The sequence below is a fragment of the Urocitellus parryii genome, chromosome 5 (genome assembly GCF_045843805.1).
Source record: "Urocitellus parryii isolate mUroPar1 chromosome 5, mUroPar1.hap1, whole genome shotgun sequence".
NCBI lineage: Eukaryota > Metazoa > Chordata > Mammalia > Rodentia > Sciuridae > Urocitellus > Urocitellus parryii.
This window is the reverse complement of record NC_135535.1, coordinates 119,531,192-119,548,199: the sequence shown is the minus strand read 5'-3', so window position 1 is coordinate 119,548,199 and position 17,008 is coordinate 119,531,192. Positions and strand designations below refer to the sequence as shown.

Here is a 17,008-nt window from a genome sequence, read left to right as displayed (position 1 = left end):
CTCATGCAGACACACACACACACACACACACACACACACACACACACCCTCACTGCAAACACAAATGTGTATAACCCTCCCTACAAACACATAAACATCAACACAAATATAAATACAACCTCCCACGTAAATTCACATGCATACACAGAAACATTTATATACGTAGCTCCCCACATAAATGGCACATGAAAACATTCAGCACATCAATATGCACATAGATACTCCCACAGACACAAAAATGCACAGACACAAGCCTAACTCACCCCCTATGAAGGCACAGAGAAACCTACACAAACAAGTGTAAACCCCACGCCTGCCCCTCCCAGAACCCTCAGCCTCAGGGCAGCTCTTCTCCAGCCTCTTCTCAGAGGCCTGTGCGACTGGGGTCTGGAGGGAAGTGAAACCTGCCCTGACAGAAAGTGAGACAGCTGGTGCTTTTCTGGTGTTTCTGACACAGCTGTTGGGAGCACTAAGCAAACAGCTAGTTTCTGGGGCTGCCCTGAGGTAACTGTGGAGCACAGGGCTTTGTTTATCGGGCACCCTTCTCTGACCTTCCCTAGGTGGGCGTTCAACTTTCTGTGGAGAAGGAATCCGTCTCTCCACAAAGGGTTTGTGAAAAACCCTGTGGGTTCAAGGACACTGACTCCCAGCCACAGAGGCACACGGTCCCTTCCTTTCTTCTTAGTCTGAAAACTTTTCAGAGTTTTCGTGTACCTTCTTTTAAAATTGAAAGATGAAGGCCAGAAGATGAAGTAGGTATATCAATTAAGGGATTATTGAAAGGGATTATTTTTCCTTACAGTAGACCAGGCTAATCTTTACTCTTTTTTTGGTACTGGGGACTGAGCCCAGGTGCGCTTTACCACTGAGCCACATCCCCAGCCCTTTTTTTGTATTTTATTTAGAGACTCAGTCTGACTAAATTGCTCAGTGCCTCCCTAATCTTCTGCAGCTGGCTTTGAACCTGCGATTCTCCTGCCTCAGCCTCTCAAATTGCTGGGATTACAGGCTGCACTACTGCATCTGTCATACCCAGGCTGATCTTGACCAACGTTAGTAATAAATTTTGTCTGGTAGGCCAGGGAAAGTATCTAGATGCTGGGACACAAATGTTTGGTGGCCTCTGTTATATATCACCAGAGAAAGAGGGAGAAGGACCTGGAACCACTGAATGGAGGATGTAGCATTCGTGGTACCAGTGGGACAGTGATATGGGATTACTGACCTTTTGCCCTGGAAGTTTTGCTGTTGGCAATTACTGTATTCTAAGAAGAGATCTGAGGACTTGATGAAGTTGAGGGTTTTTCAAAAGTCTAACTCTAGGGGCTGGGGATGTGGCTCAAAGCGGTAGCGCGCTCGCCTGGCATGCGTGCGGCCCGGGTTCAATCCTCAGTACCACATACAAACAAAGATGTTGTGTCCACTGAAAACTAAAAAATAAATATTAAAAAATTCTCTCTCTCTCTCTCTCTCTCTCTCTCTCTCTCCCTCCTCTCTCACTATCTCTTAAAAAAAAAAAAAGTCTAACTCTAGGGCTGAGGATGTAGCTCAGTTGGTAGAGTGCTTGCCTTGCATGCACAAGTCCCTGGGTTTGATACCCAGCACCTAAAAAAAAAAAAAAAAAAAAAAAAAAGTCCAACTCTACTCGTGTGTGGTGGTACATGCCTGTAATCCCAGTTACTCAGGAGGCTGAGGCAGAAGGATTGCAAATTCAAGGCCATCTTTTGCAACCTTTGGGTAAACCTGCTTCAAAATAAAATAAAAAGGGCTGGGATATAGTTCAGTAGTAGAGCATCCATGGGTTCAATCCCCAGGACCTCCAGAAAAAAGACAAAATCCAACTCTGATTCAAAGGGATTAGTCTCTACCATAATTATGATGCTGGTGAGACTAATTCTCTCTTAAAATTCCCTCTTGCTATCTGATATACCATAGAATAATGAATGGCAGAACTGATAAAAAGCTTGCATGTAATATAGTGTAATGATTCCAAACTGGGAATTGGGAATTAAACTCAAGGGTACTTTGCTACTGAGAAACATCCCCACCCCTTTTTTTGGGCTGGGGATATAGCTCATTTGGTGTAGTGCTTGCCTTATATGCACAAGGTCCTGGGTTTAATCACCAGCACCACAAAAAAAAAAAAAAAAAAAAGAAAAAAAAAAAAGAAACACCCCCACCCCTTTATTTAATTTTTATTTTGAGACAGGATCTTGCTAAATTGCCCAGGATGCCCTAGAACTTGTAATCTTTCTACCTCAGCCTCCCAATTTGTTGGAATTTTGTGTGTGTGATTGTGTCCCTCTCCCTTATATATTTAATATATTTCTTTGAATTGACTTACTTTATTTTTTTTATTTTTTATTTTTTTTTGGTACTGGGGATTGAACCCAGGGGCACTTTACTGTCAAGCTATATCACCAGTCATTTTTATTTTTATTTTTATTTTATTTTGAGACAGAGTATCCCTAAATTGCTGAGGTTGGCCTTGAACTTTCAATCTTCCTGCCTTAGCTTCCCAAGTCACTGGGAGTATAGGTGTGTACCACTGCACCCAGCTAAATTTATAAAAATTCAACCAAAACAGTAATAGTCATACTATTATGGGTTTAATGTGCTAATACACATTTTTAAACTACATGTCTGGTTTGGGGTGCATCTTAATGGTAGATTATGGTAGATTATGCTTAGCATGTGTGAGGCTCTGGTTTCAATCCCCAGCACCACCAACAAAACCCCCACATATCTATCAAAATAATTTATATCCGTTTGTGAACTGCTTAAAAAATCATCATGCAGCCAGGTGTGGTAGTGCACACCTGTAATCCCAGTGGCTCAGGAGGCTGAGACAGGAGGATCAAAAGTTCAAAAGCCATCCTTAGCAATGATGAAGAGGAATCACTGATCTGGTCTAACATCACCATTTTTGAGTTGTTTGTTTGTTTGTTTGTTTTGGTGCTGGGGATTGAACCCAGGGCCTTGTGTATGTGAGGCAAGCACTCTACCAACTGAGCTATATCCCCAGCCCCACATCACCCTTTTTGCAGGTGAGGACACTGATGTCCATAGACATTAGTAATTTGTCTGCGGTCTCACAGTTAAATATTTAGATACTACTTTGAATCTGTTCCTAAAGTCTCCTAATTTACAGTCTTTTTTTTTTTTTTTTTTTTCTCTTTTCAATGCTAGGTTCAGATCTAGGCTTTCACACAGGCTAGGTAAGCGCTCTACCACTGAACTACACCCCCAGTCCTCTGTATTATTATTTTTTTAGCGGTACTTGAGATTGAACCCAGGGGTACTCTACACAGTTACATCCCCAGTCCGCCCCACTCTTTTTTCTTTTGAGGCAGGGTCTCAGTGAACTCCCAAGGCCGACCTCAAACTTTGATCATTTTTTTACAAAATCCTTTTCCCACTTGGTCGACACATTATCCTTTGTTATCCTTTTAAGAATATTAATTATAGTTCTGTATTTTTCCCCCTCATTTCCCTGAATCACCTCTGTTTCCCCTTGGGTTCTTTTTTTTTTAAGAGAGAGAGAGAATTTATTTATTTATTTATTTATTTTTCAGCGGACACAACATCTTTGTTTGTATGTGGCGCTGAGAATCGAACCCAGGCCACATGCATGCCAGGCGATCACGCTACCTCTTGAGCCACATCCCCAGCCCCTCCCCTTGGGTTCTTTATGTGTTTCCTTTCTTTTTTTGGCACCTGGGATTTAACCTAGGGGCACTTAACACTAAGCCACATCCCCACCCCACCCACCTTTTTAAAATATTTTTTAGTTGTAGATGGACACAATATCTTTAGTTATCTCTTTATTTTTATGTGGTGCTGAGGATCCAAACCCAGTGCCTCACTCATGCAAGGCAAGTGCTCTGCCACTGAGCCCCAGCCCCAGCATCCCACCCCTTTTTTATATTTTTCTTAGAGATAGGATCTTGATGCTTAGGGCATCACCAAGTTTTTGAGGTTGACCTTGAACTCATGATCCTCCTGCCTCAACCTCCCAAATCACTGGGATTACAGGCATGTGTCACTGTGCCTGGCATCTCGGTGTGTTTCTTACTTATGTTAGAGATTTTCTTCAAATGTCTTGTGATTTTTTCTTCCCTAAAGTAAATCTCTAAAAATTGGATTGCAGTGTCTTTCTGTATTCCCTTCCTTCCTTCCTTCCTTTTCTTTGTAAGAGGGATTGACCCAGGGTCTGACGTATCAATTTTTTTCTGAGACAGGGTATAAGTTGCCCAGGCTGGTCTCAAACTTGTGATCCTCCTGCCTCAGCCTCCCAAGTAGCTGGGATTAGAGGTATGCACCACTGTACCCAGCATGCAGTATCTTTCTTTATTTGGGAGCAGGGTTTATCCCCCAAAGCTGCAATGTAAAGAGACCTCCTGATGACCTTTTATTAGGAAAACCCCTACATGTCTGTATCTAGAGGTCTTTTTCTTCTGGGGTCTCAGAGAAGAATTAGTCAATATCCTACCTCTGGGTAATCTGAGAATGGGTGGGAAAAGGAAAATCAGAGTTCAACATTTATTTTTTTATTTAGGAAGCTAGGGATGGAACCCAGGGCCTTGAACATAGAGTTGGATCTTTAGATTTGCAGATCTTCATTTGCTTATTTCCCTTTGTAGTCCTATTGAACGTCCTCGGAGCAGTTCCTCTTCCAGGCCTCCCAATGCTGGTGGGTGATTCATCTGGGTGGCCAGCGCTGCTCGCCCTGGTTTTGGCTGTGGAAATATCCTTTGTCAGGTCTAACATATTTATGGATGAAGCACGAAGTCAGCTATTAGTGAAAGAGAAGAGAATGCGATTTGGGTCAGAGGTGCTGATGAATGGCCAAGAGAAGAAGGCCAATAGGAACCTCATGGCCATCAAAAAGAGGGAGATCATGGAGGCCATGGAGACTCACCAGTTTCCGCCCAGTATGCACTTCTTCAAGGCCAAGCATCTCATTGAGGACAGCCGGGTGTTTCATGTAATAAAGAAGATGCCTAAAGGTAAAGTTTGGAGGGCTGGGGCTGTAGCTCAGCGATAGATGATAGATTGTTTGCCTCGAATGTGTGAGACACTGGGTTCGACCCTCAGCACTATATAAAAATAAATAAATAAATAAATAAAGAAAGAAAGAAAGAAAGAAAGAAAGAAAGAAAGAAAGAAAGATATCCTGTCCATCTACAACTGAAAAAAAATAAAAAAGGTAAAATTTGGAGAGGGATAGTTTTGGGGTGCTGGGACGTGAGAAGAAACTAAAATTGGAATTGTCACTATCATGGAAGTTGTCATTATCCTAAATGGAGTAGCAACTACAGTTCTCTTTGCTTTTATTGCCAACCTAAGAAGCAAGGATTCAATGGTGGTTATTGGTTCATCCTTGAAATCAAAACTTTGCTTCCTAGGGGACTCAGCCTCAGAGTAGGCTGGGATATTCATAGGATGCAATATGATACAGCATCCTGGAGTAGTGTAACACCTTCCTATGATAAGAAAAATCATTTTTAAAAAAGAGAACAAAATCATGGCATTTGCAGGTAAATGGATGGTGTTGGAGAAGATAATGTTAAGTGAAGTTAGGCAATCCCCAAAAAACAAATGTCAAATGTTTTCTCTGTTATAAGGAGGCTAACTCATAGTGGGGTAGGGAGGGGGAGCATGGGAGGAATAGATGAATTCTAGATAGGGAAGAGAGGTGGGAGGGAAAGGGAGGGGGCAGGGGATTAGCAAGGATGGTGGACTGTGATAGACATTATTATCCAAAGTAAATATATGAGGACAAGAACTGGTGTCAACATACTTTATATACAACCAGAGATATGAAAAATTGTGCTGTATACATGTAATAAGAATTGTAATGTATTCCACTGTCATTTATTTTTTTAATTCAATTAATCAATCAATCAATACAATCATATTACAAATTAAGAAAAAAAAAGAAAAATAATTTTAAGTTTGCACATCTAAATAACTATTTAGCTACTGGTTGGAATGGAGATGTTCCTCAGTGGTATAATGCTTTCCTAGCATGCAGGAGGCCCTGGTTTGAATCCCCAGCACCTTCAAAACAAAATAAAACAAAACAAAAACTCCCCCAAACAAACAAACAAACAAACAAACAAAAACCAAAAAAACAAAATAGCTTCTTCCAGCTTATGAGGACTTTCCTATACCTCTTTTTTAAATGCTATAAAGAGAGGGGTTTTGGTTTTTTTTGTTTTGTTTTGTTTTTGGTACCAGGGATTGAACCCAGGAGCACTCAGCCACTGAGCCACATCTCCAGTCCTTTTTTGTATTTTATTTAGAGACAGGTCTCACTGAGTTGTTTAGGGCATTGCTAAGTTGCTGAGACTGGCTTTGAACTCGTGGTCCTCCTGTCTCAGGCTCCTGAACCACTGGGATTATAGGTCTGTACCTTGAACCCAGGAATTTGAGGCCAGTCTTTGCAACATAGTGAGACCCCCATCTCAAATAACAATAATTACTGAAGTCAATAAAGTAGCATCCCCAGCTTGTGGGGAATGTAAGGGTTAGAGAGGGTGTCATACCAGAGCTCACAGGGCTGGGACACCTGCTGAGAGGCTAATATTGGGATCAGGTGCTAGATGGAGCAAAGAGAACAGGGACAGTATGTAGTATTTCTTGAGGAACACCAGAGTAAAACTGATGTTTGGTCTGAAGGACAAATGTAAGGTCTCAAATGGTAAAGCCTGCAGGCCAGAAGCCGCACAGATAGTGGCCCAGAGCAATGATTGAAATATCAGTGCAGGGAGAGGGGTTGGGGATCAGGACATGAGAATCAAGGACAAGTCTGGAAACAGGTCTGGGTTCCTGATGTTCAATTCCATTATATCCCTTCTTGAGGTGTTGAGTAACAAGGTCTCAAATCACTCTCAGGCTTCAACTGAGAAAGAAAAGCTGACAGAGACCCAACTTGAACCCGTCTTCTGATTCCAAGTCTGATGCCTGATACCCTCCCACCCTACCAAGCTGCCTCTGTTGAATGAGACCACCCATGACATCTAACTAGTGAAGGAGGAAACCAAGGAAGCCCCACTTTTTTTTTTTTTTATGATGTGGGAGATGGAACCAAGGCCTCAGACTTCCCAGGAAGCGCTGAACCATTAAGCTACATCCCCAGCCCTTTTAATTTTTTATTTTGAGACAGCGTCTCATTAAGTTTCTCAGGCTGGTCGCAGACTTGCAATCTTCCTGCCTCAGCCTCCTGAGTAGCTGGGATTATGGGCCTGCACCACCGTGCTGAGTGTGAAGCACCACTCATAGCAAAGAAAACTGTGGCCCTCCTGAGAAGACAAAGGCAAGAAGTAGGACAGAGAGGTCTTGGAATGGGAACAGGAAAGGTACATTACATTCGAGTCTGAGGAATTTGGCCAGAAAGACAGAAATTCACATGCTTCACACTTCTTCTTGTCCTTCTACCCTGCCTTTACAGTCTCCTAATCCCTAGTATCTGGACTTCACCTCCTTTGTCCCTTCTCTGTTCTTCCCTTTCCAGGGGCTGCCTTACACCTCCATGAATTTGGGATGGCGAGTATGGAGTGGCTGGTAAAAAACGTCACCTACAGGCCTCACTGCTATTTCTGTATCACCCCAGAGGGGATTCTGCAGTTCAGATTTGCTCAGTCAGCTCCCCAAAACCTTAAGGCAAGAGAATGTTCAAACTGGGTTTTGCTGGAGGATCACAGAAAAAAGCTAAAGGACATCGTTGAGTTTGATAAAAGGTGAGTGGTGGTTCAGAAAGCATGTGTCACACAGACCTATCCTAGGCAATGAGCAGTCTGTAGTTATGAAATCCTTGGTACCACCCATGCATAAAAACCTGAGCTCAGAGGGCTGGGGATATAGCTCAGTTGGTAGAATGCTTGCCTTGCATGCACAAGGCCCTGGGTTCAATCCCCAGTACACACATACACACACAAAAGAAAGAAAAAAAAAAGTACTATCTCACAGTTATGGAGAGCCTGGAGTCCAAGGTCAAGGTGCACACAGGGTTAGTTTCTCCTGAGGCCTCTCTAATAGGTGTGCAGGTGGTTGCCTTTTCTCTCTATCCTCATGTGACCTTTCCTCTGGGAATGCACATCTGTGATATCTCCTCCTCTTTTTCATAAGGACATCAGTCCTATTGGATCAGGTTCCTACCCTCACAACTTCAGTTAACCTCAATTACCTCCTTAAAAGGACCATTTTGACTGGGCATGATGACACACACCTGTAATCCCAGCGGCTCCGGAGGCTGAAACTGGAGGGTTGCAAGTTCAAAGCCAGTCTCAGCAATTTAGTGAGGTCTTAAGCAACTTAATGAGACCCTGTCTCAAAATTCAAAAAATAAAAAATAAAAAGGGCTGAGGATGTGGCTCAGTGGTTAAGCACGCCTAGGTTCAACCCCCAGTACCAATAAATAAATAAATAGACCTTCCTCTAAATATAGTCACACTGAAGGTTAGGACTTCAATATGTGCACTTGAGGGAGTGGTGTGACAAATACACTCACTTGTCCAAACCCAAAGAATAGAGACACAAGGTACAGCCAAAACAGCAAGGCTTTAGTGATGGTCTTGCAAGATTGGGTGTCTGGTGCACCCAAAGCAGTTACCATCAGCATTGTATCCTATAGAGCATGAGGTCCTTCCCCTGGTTCCTCATTGGCTGAGTACTCTGGGGTATACCATCTTCCCAAATGTCACCTAGGTTTTACTGTCTCCTATTAGGTTATTTAGAGAAATATACCTTTGATTGGTCCCACCTCCCTTTTGTTTCCTTGTGGGAAAATATTCTTGGGGCAGGAATATTTTGACATATGTGGAGCTCTTACTTCTTGACCTAAGTTACTATTTCTTAACAGAGAGATTTCTATTTTTTTTTTAAAGAGAGAGAGAGAGAGAGAGAGGGAATTTTAGTATTTATTTTTTAGTTTTCGGCGGATACAACATCTTTGTATGTGGTGCTGAGGATTGAACCCTGGCCGCACGCATGCCAGGTAATCGTGCTACCGCTTGAACCACATCCCCAGCCCCAAGAGATTTCTATTTTTGATGGTTGGGCAACCCCTCCCCCACTTCCTGTTTGTCAAAGGGCAGTTCAAGTGCTTGGACTTTGGATCTGCCACATGCATGGGCTATGGTACTATTGTGTGAGTTAGCTGCATATAACTTTCCATTCAGTTCTATTTCCCTTCCAGCTGCTGTTCTTATATCCCAATTTTATATCTAAGGCTAAATAAGTGTATTCTGAAAATGGACCACTGGATTTTGTATTTCTCACAGTGGGGACACAATTCATTTCATGATATAACCTGCCCCCCCCCCACACACACACACACAAAGAGAGCTTGGTCTAAGATGTGGATAAAATGGGGTCAGGTTGGCCAAATATGTGGAAGAACAGGAAAGTCTTGCTAGTGTGCACTCCATCTTGAACTTAGAGTAAGCAACCAATTACCTCTTCACTGGACCTGGGCTTATATCAGAAAGACCAGGCATTGTAGTACATGCCTGTAATCCTAGCTACTCAGGAGGCTGAGGAGAATTGCAAATTTGAGATCAACTTCAGCAATTTAGGAAGACTTTATCTTAAAATAAAATAAAAAGGACTGGAATGTAGCTCAGTGGTAGTGTTCGCCTAGCATGTATGAAGCCCTAGGTTTAATTTCCAGAACTGCAAAAACAAAAACAAAACCCCCAGATGCTTCCCTTTGCCTGTTCCAGGTCTCTGCTCACTAGGGTGTATCCTGGTTTATTCTTGGACTCGATGGACTGAATCTTCCTTAACTCCTCTTCTTTTTCTTTTTTGCAGTGTTAGTAATGGTACCTAGGGTTTTGTGCATGCTAGCCAAGTGCTATATCCCAACTTTTATTTCCCCTTCTTTATCCTGTAGCTTGCTGAGGGCTTTCACTATGGTGACCAAGAACCCCGAGAAGATTTATCCCAATGAAGATTCCCTTCGGACAAAGTTTCAAAACATCTTTCTCTCCATCTCTGGCCTTGTCCGTCATGCTCCAGTGTTCAAGGATTATATCTTCCAGGGGCTGAAGGAGTTCCACGCGGATAATGTGTTCTTCTTGGAGATCAGAACCATGTTATGGCCGGTGAGCCCAATTCTCTCCTCTTTCTTGTCTTTGCCTTGACCCTCAGATCTTGCCTGGTGGGAGACTGACTGCTTATGAATGTATAACCCAGATCTCTGTTGCAAAGGGATATGTCCTTTCCAGGGACAATTGTGCTCAAGGAAGAGCAAAATGGACTGGGCTAGCCCCAGAAAAATGGTGACCAGAATTGTCTCTGTCCTTTTACCTCCCTTTTCTCATAACTCCCCACATCTCACTTCTACCATGATATTCAATGCCTTCTGGGGTCTTGGGATCCCTGGTCTTGGCATCTGAGCAGTGCTCATGCACTTGTATCTTTCTTGTTCTGGTCCATTACGTATCCAAATATAGTCCCTTAGGAGGGATGATGCTCTTGGTATGGGGACAGTTGATAAATCTGATACATGTGATATTAGGAATGGGTAAGTCCCTGTGGGACCCTTTTTGTGGAGTGTGGTTACATTGGGTGGGAGGTGGGGTGCTAGGGAATAAACCTAGAGGTCTTCTAACTATTAAACTATATCCCCAGCTCTTTTTAGCTTTTATTACAAGACAAGTTCTTTCTAAGTTGCCCAGACTGGCCTTGAATTTGTAATCCTCCTGTCTCAGCCTCCTGAGTTGCTAGAGGCATGAGCCACTATGCCAAGCAACATGTTTACTTTTTTTTTTTTTTTAGTACTGTGGATTGACCAGGGCCACTTACCAGCAAGCTACATCCTCAGCCTTTTTGTTTTTGAGAAAGGGTCTTGCTAAGTTGCTGAGGCTGGTCTTGAACTTGTGATCCACCTGCCTCAGTCTCCCGAGTTGCTGGAGTAACAAGCACAATCATGCTCAGCACTATCTTGTTTCTTGACTGTCCCATTATAGCTATATCCTCCCTGGTTTCCCCTAAAATCATTCTGCATCCAACCTTCTTTCTCTCTCTGGTGCTAAATGTTGAACCCAGTGTCATGCACTGCTAAGCACATGCTTTACCACTGCGAGCTACACCTTTAGCTCCTAACTTCTTTAATCTCCCTGAAATATGTTTTTTGTGTGTATGACTCCCAGTGTTGGTGGGCTAAATGTTCAACTCCTTGGCATGTATGAGAACCTCTCACAATTCAGAATATATTTACTAGCTGGGGTTGTAACTCTGTGATAGAGTGCTTACCTAGCACACGTGAAGCCCTAGGTTGTATCCTCAGCACTGAATGAAAATAAATAAAATACAGGTATTGTGACAATTCATAGTATATTCATTTATCTCAACCTTGCTCAGTATCAGGGATTGTGCTTGGTGCCAGGTGTAAAAAGGCATATGTATAGGGTAGTCACATGCTCTTAAGAACAACAGTTTCTGGGTGGGAGGCCCACATAAAGGAGCAGATATTCTTGTAGATATTGTGAATTTATCAGTATATATATAAGTTGTAGGTGGACACAATACTTTTATTTTTATGTGGTACTGAGTATTGAACCCAGTGCCTCACGCATGCCATGTGAGCACTCTACCATTGAGTCCCAGCCCTAGCCCTTATTAGCTATTCTTGCAGATGTAAATATCCACTTATAGAGTATGGAGAGGAGACAAAGAAAGAAATAGTATTACCTGGTGGGAAGGGAGAAAAGACCAAATGTGCGTTATAGAGGAAGGAGAAAGCTCTAGTGTATTCTGGAAGGTGAGGATGGGTCCCCTGAGCTGAAGGGTAAATGTAGGGAAGGGATTCTACCAGTGGGTATAGGGTTGGAACTGTAGCTCAATGGCAGAGCGCTTGCCTAGCACGTTCAAGGCCCTGGGTTCTATCCCCAACACCATAAAAGCAAAACAAATAACAAAGGTATAGATTCCATTGACATTTATTTGGAGTCTATTTGGAAGTATAAGGAGCTTGTCATGACTATGTTATAAGAACCTAGGGGTACTCATTGAAAATAAGACTGGGAGCCAGGTGTGGTAGAGCCTGTCTGTAATCCCAGCAACTCAGGAGGCTGGGGAAGGAAGATCACAAGTTTAAAGCCAGGCTGAGCAACTTGGAGAGCTCTTGTCTCAAAACAAAAAATAACAAGGCCTGGGGATGTAGCTCTGTGATGGAGTGCCCCTGGGTTCAATCCCTAATACTGTAAGCAAACAAACAGAAAAGAGTCCATTGGATTTGGAAATCAGCAGATCATTGAGCCGTTTCAATGATGTGGTAAGAAAAGCCAATATCTGGGAGTGGAAAAAATGAAATGCAGGTGATAAGTTGGAGCCAGATTTGGTTGATTAAATACCATGACTATGTGACTGTGATTTGAGAGAAAGAAAGTTGAGGTAGCTAGACAGGAACACAGAATCCAAGAGATTTCTATTTAGGGTGAAAGAGACTTTGCACACTGAGGGAAGAAGCCTGGAGAAGTTAAAAATAGAAGTGAGAAAGAGCTGGGGATGTGACTTAGTGGTAGAACATGAGACTAGCATGTGCCCTGGATATTTTTCCCCATATTTTTTAATTGGTACATTATAGTCCTACATAATGGTGGGATTCATGGTTATGTATCTGTATATGCACACAATTTAACAATATAATTTGTGTGCCCTGGACTTGATCCCCAGCACCAAAACCAAAACATCATGTGAGGAAGAAAGTAAGAGCTGTAATGTACCCAGGGGGACAAAAGAAGAGGTTGCCCCAGTTCCCAAGGAGTGAGACTGTCCTTGAATCAGAGAAAGATCTGGAAGACTTGAAAGGCTGGTGTGGGATAGATGCAGGCATTAGAGGAATTGGAGGGCTTGCTGAGGGAGAAGACCCTTCTCTGTCTGTCCTGTGTTTTTATCATGGGTGTGGTAGGCACATCCACTGGATGAAGAAGGGCAGGAAGGGGAGAATGATGGATGCTGGGAGACAGGATGAGTTACTGATCCCAGATTGTTAACATAAATAAGATTCCCTGGAGATGCTGAGGGCCAACCCAGGTTGGAGACAAGATTCTGTAGAAGCCCACACTAAAAAGTCTGCCTTTAGAGTCTTGCATTTTGTCCAGAAGCAAAAGATGACTGAGATTTCGGGTATGTGAGATATCTGAATTTCAGACCTTAGAATTATAGACCTGAGCTGGGGGAAGCTGACATTCCAAGTTGAGGAGAGCAGCCCTAAGTAAGCAAATACCACTAGGAAAATTCTGTTGGTGAGTATAGTGAAGAGAACTTTCCTGAGGATTTGTGGGGGCAGGAGAAATAGGGTGTTGGCATGGGCAGGATTCCTGACAGTTCTAGCTGATAGACTCAGAGTTGAGCTGGTTTTAAAGGATTTCGGAGGCTTAGGGAAAGTGATCTTTGGATAGAGTCTCCTCTCTATCATCATTAATTTTGAGGTGCCAGGAATTGAACCCAGGACCTGATGTATGCTAGAAAGTGCTCTACCACTCAGCTATACCCACACCCCAAGTCTCCTCTGGGTTGTATCCAAAGTAGTATGCTTTTTCATTCAAAGCCTTGGTGACTGTTCTTTGAGCTCATGGAAGGGTCCACAGGGTGGCAGTATTGTGGTTTTGTTACCACATTCTATGGACTAGTTAGGCTCAGAAATTTTATGGTAAGTGTACCCAGAAGTCACAGGGCTCCAGAGGCCTGATTCATGTGGACCAAATTCATAAGAGATGGATGTATAAATAAGAAATCAGAATGCTGTTTTCAGAGAAAACTGTCAAGCAGACCACACATTTATGCTTCCTAATCAGGAAATCCTCTCCTTAAAGCCAAAATTATAGTCAGAGCCCTGTCACTGGGTTCTGAGAGTTTAAGGGATTCAATAACAGTGTTCTTAAAGTTTAAAAAGAAATCTGATGAACCTTTTTCCTAGGGGGGAATAACTACTACAATAATTTGAATTATTTTTATTATTATTATTATTTTTTAACTAAGGATTGAACCCAGCATGCTTTACCACTAAGCTATATCCCCAGTACTACTTCTTTTCTTTTTTTGGTATCGGTGATGGAACCTGGGGTACTTAACCACTGAGCCATATCCCCAGCCCTTTTTTTTTTTTTTTCTCACTAAATTGCTTAGGGCTTTGCTAAATTGCTGAGCCTGGCTTTGAATTTGCAATCCTCCTGCCCCACCTCTGGGTGGGATTACAGGCATGCACCACAGTTTTTTTTTTTTTTTTTTTTGGTTGTTGTTGTTTGTTTGTTTTTGTTTTTACTTTTGAACCAGGGTCCCGCTAAATTGCCCAGGTTGACCTTGATGCCTCCTTCATCAGCCTCTTGAGCCCCTGGAATTACATAAATTGACTAGTACATTGTATTTGCATGTATCCATATACATATATAAAATGAAACAAGCATTTATAGAAACACTGTAATGTTCAGTGGCTGATGTTTATTATTTCTTTTTTCTTCTTCTTCTTTTTTTTTTTTTTGGTACCAGGGATTGAACTTGGGGGCACTTAACCACAGAGCCACATCCCTGGCCCTATTTTTTGTATTTTATTTAGAGAAGAGTCTCACTGAATTGCTAAATGCCTCACTATTGCTGAGGCTGACTTTGAACTCCTGATACTCCTGCCTCAGCCTCCCGAGCTGCTAGGTTTACAGGTGTGAGGCACCACACCCGGCTTGTATTGTTTGTTTTTTAAAAGATATGATTAGGGTTCATAAATTGACTTTTATCCCATTTTGAGTTAGTGTTCTAGGACACTAGACAGTGAAGGATACACCTGCCCCCAAGAACCAGTGGTTGGAATTTTTAAAATGTTTTAATTAGTTATACATGACAGTAAAATACATTTATATACTTTGATATATCATACATAGATGGGATATAATTTCTCATTTTTCTGAGTGTACATGTTGTAGAATCATATTGGTCATGCAGTCACATATATACATAAAGTAATAATGTCTATTTCGTTCTACTATCCTTCCTATTCCCACATCCCCTCCCTTCTCCTTCACTTCCTCTACCTAATCTAAGGTAATGCTATTCTTCTTTAGTGTCTCCCCCCATTGTGAATTAGCATCCCCATATTAGAGAAAACATTTGGCCTTTGGTTTTTGGGGATTGGCTTATTTTGCTTAGGATTATGATATTCTTCTTCTTTAAAACTGAGTAATATTCCATTGAATATACATACCACAAATTCTTTATCCATTCATCTATTGAAGGATACCTTGGTTGGTCAGTTATTGGAATTTGAGGGTCCCATCTCCCTTTCCCTTAATTGGAGGCAATTATTTAATTAATTAAGTCTCAATTTTCATTTTTATGTGCATCCTGGGTTGACTTCTCCTTTTCTTTTGATTTGTTGATGTCCTCAGTAAGGTTTGAGGAAGGTGAGCTCTGGAGAGTCCCTTCTCCCTACTTGGGTCTCTTGTTTGTTTTATAGTTCTATTCTCTGGATGCAGATTTTTATTTGTTTTGAGACTTCCTGGTTTTTGTTTGTTTTTGTGATACTAGGGATTGAACCTGTGGCCTGGCATATATTATTTAAGTGCTCTACCACTGAGTTCTATTTCTGAATTCTTGAAAAGTGAGAGGAGCATCTTACCTTTGACTTTTTTCACTGGGCTTATGAGCAGAGTAGATAAGAACCAGGCACAAATAATGCTTTTTTTTTTTTTTTTTTTTTTTTTAGTACTGGGGACTGAACTGAGGGCTCTCTACCACTGAGCTACTACATTCCCAGCCCCATTTTTTAAGTTTTTAATACAGGGTTTCACTATGTTGCCAAAGCTGGTCTTGGACTTGCAAACCTCCTGCCTCAGTCTCCGGAATCACTAGGATTACAGGTATGCACCAGAGCACTGAGCAAAAATAATTCTCTGGGGTTGATTCATCTTCTCAAGAAAAGGATTTCTGGTGACATATGCCTATAAGCCCAGTGACTTGGGAGTCTGAGGCATGAGAATCACAAGGTTCAAAACCAACCTGGGCAATTTAGGAAGAGCTTGTCTCAAAATAAAATAAAAAAGGCTGGGAACGTAACTCTACTGGGGTAGAGCATTTGTCTAGCTTGCATAAAGCCCTGGGTTCAATCCCTAGTACTGCCTAAAAAGAGCCAAAAAAAAAAAAAAAAAGAAAAAGAAAAAAAGAAAGAAAGAAAGAAAGAAATTCTGAGAGATGAATTGGCATTGGGGCTGGCCTAGGTATATGGAAGAAACTGCACTTCAAAGAAGAGTTGATTCCCATGCTTGGAAACTCTCCTCTCTCCTTGCAGGGTCTCCTCTCCATCTAGGTCCTTCATTTTCTCTGGGCACAGTGCTTTTACCCACTTCTGAGACTGTCACATCTGACTTCTCCCTCCTTAGCCTCCCTGTAATGTTTATGTCCAGCATCCTGTAGGTGTCTTCTTATTTATGTCATAACATGTAAGCCCCAGTATCTCAACTTGATTGTGACTTATCTCAGACTGGCTAATGCCTGGTATATTCAGCAGGTAACAAGTGAGACAAGTGTGCTTGTTCTTGGTGTCCTCAAATTTTGCAATACAGGGACTGTGTGTGGCTCAGTGGTAGAGCAGAGCGCCTGCTTAGTATGCTATAGAAATTGGATTGGAGGATTTCAATCCCTAACACCACAAAAAAGCAAAACCAAAACCAAAAAACCTACATATGAATAATTTGAAAATGCTGCCTAAATTCTGTTTTTAGACCCTGACCTCTAGGATCCTAATTCTGTGCTGCCTGGTAGGGTGAGGAAGCTGCAAAGTTAACTAGCCCCACTCTTTCTGCCCCCTCCTGGTGATTCTAATGCAGATGGCCTGATTCAGACCACATTTTGAGAAAGAATAGGGCAACCTGGCCTTTACAAAGCATTTATTTTACCTGCAACATCTTATTTGAGCCTTGCAAAACCAGTTTTGGAGAAGATGGTAATTCATTTTACAGATGTGGAAACTGAGGCACAGAAAGGTCAAAGAACTTGATTAAGGTCACAT

At 42.1% G+C, this 17,008-nt stretch overlaps 1 protein-coding gene across 1 annotated transcript in view; it reads left to right on the top strand.

Moving 5' to 3' along the window:
- Positions 1-4,687: 4,687 nt before the first annotated feature.
- Ada2 (adenosine deaminase 2) overlaps positions 4,688-17,008 on the top strand; it is a 29,725-nt gene continuing 17,404 nt past the window's right edge. The window contains exons 1-3 of the mRNA XM_026413880.1: positions 4,688-5,009; positions 7,520-7,745; positions 9,899-10,109. Coding sequence (XP_026269665.1) covers positions 4,688-5,009; positions 7,520-7,745; positions 9,899-10,109 — 759 coding nt within the window. The remainder of the gene's footprint in view (positions 5,010-7,519; positions 7,746-9,898; positions 10,110-17,008) is intronic.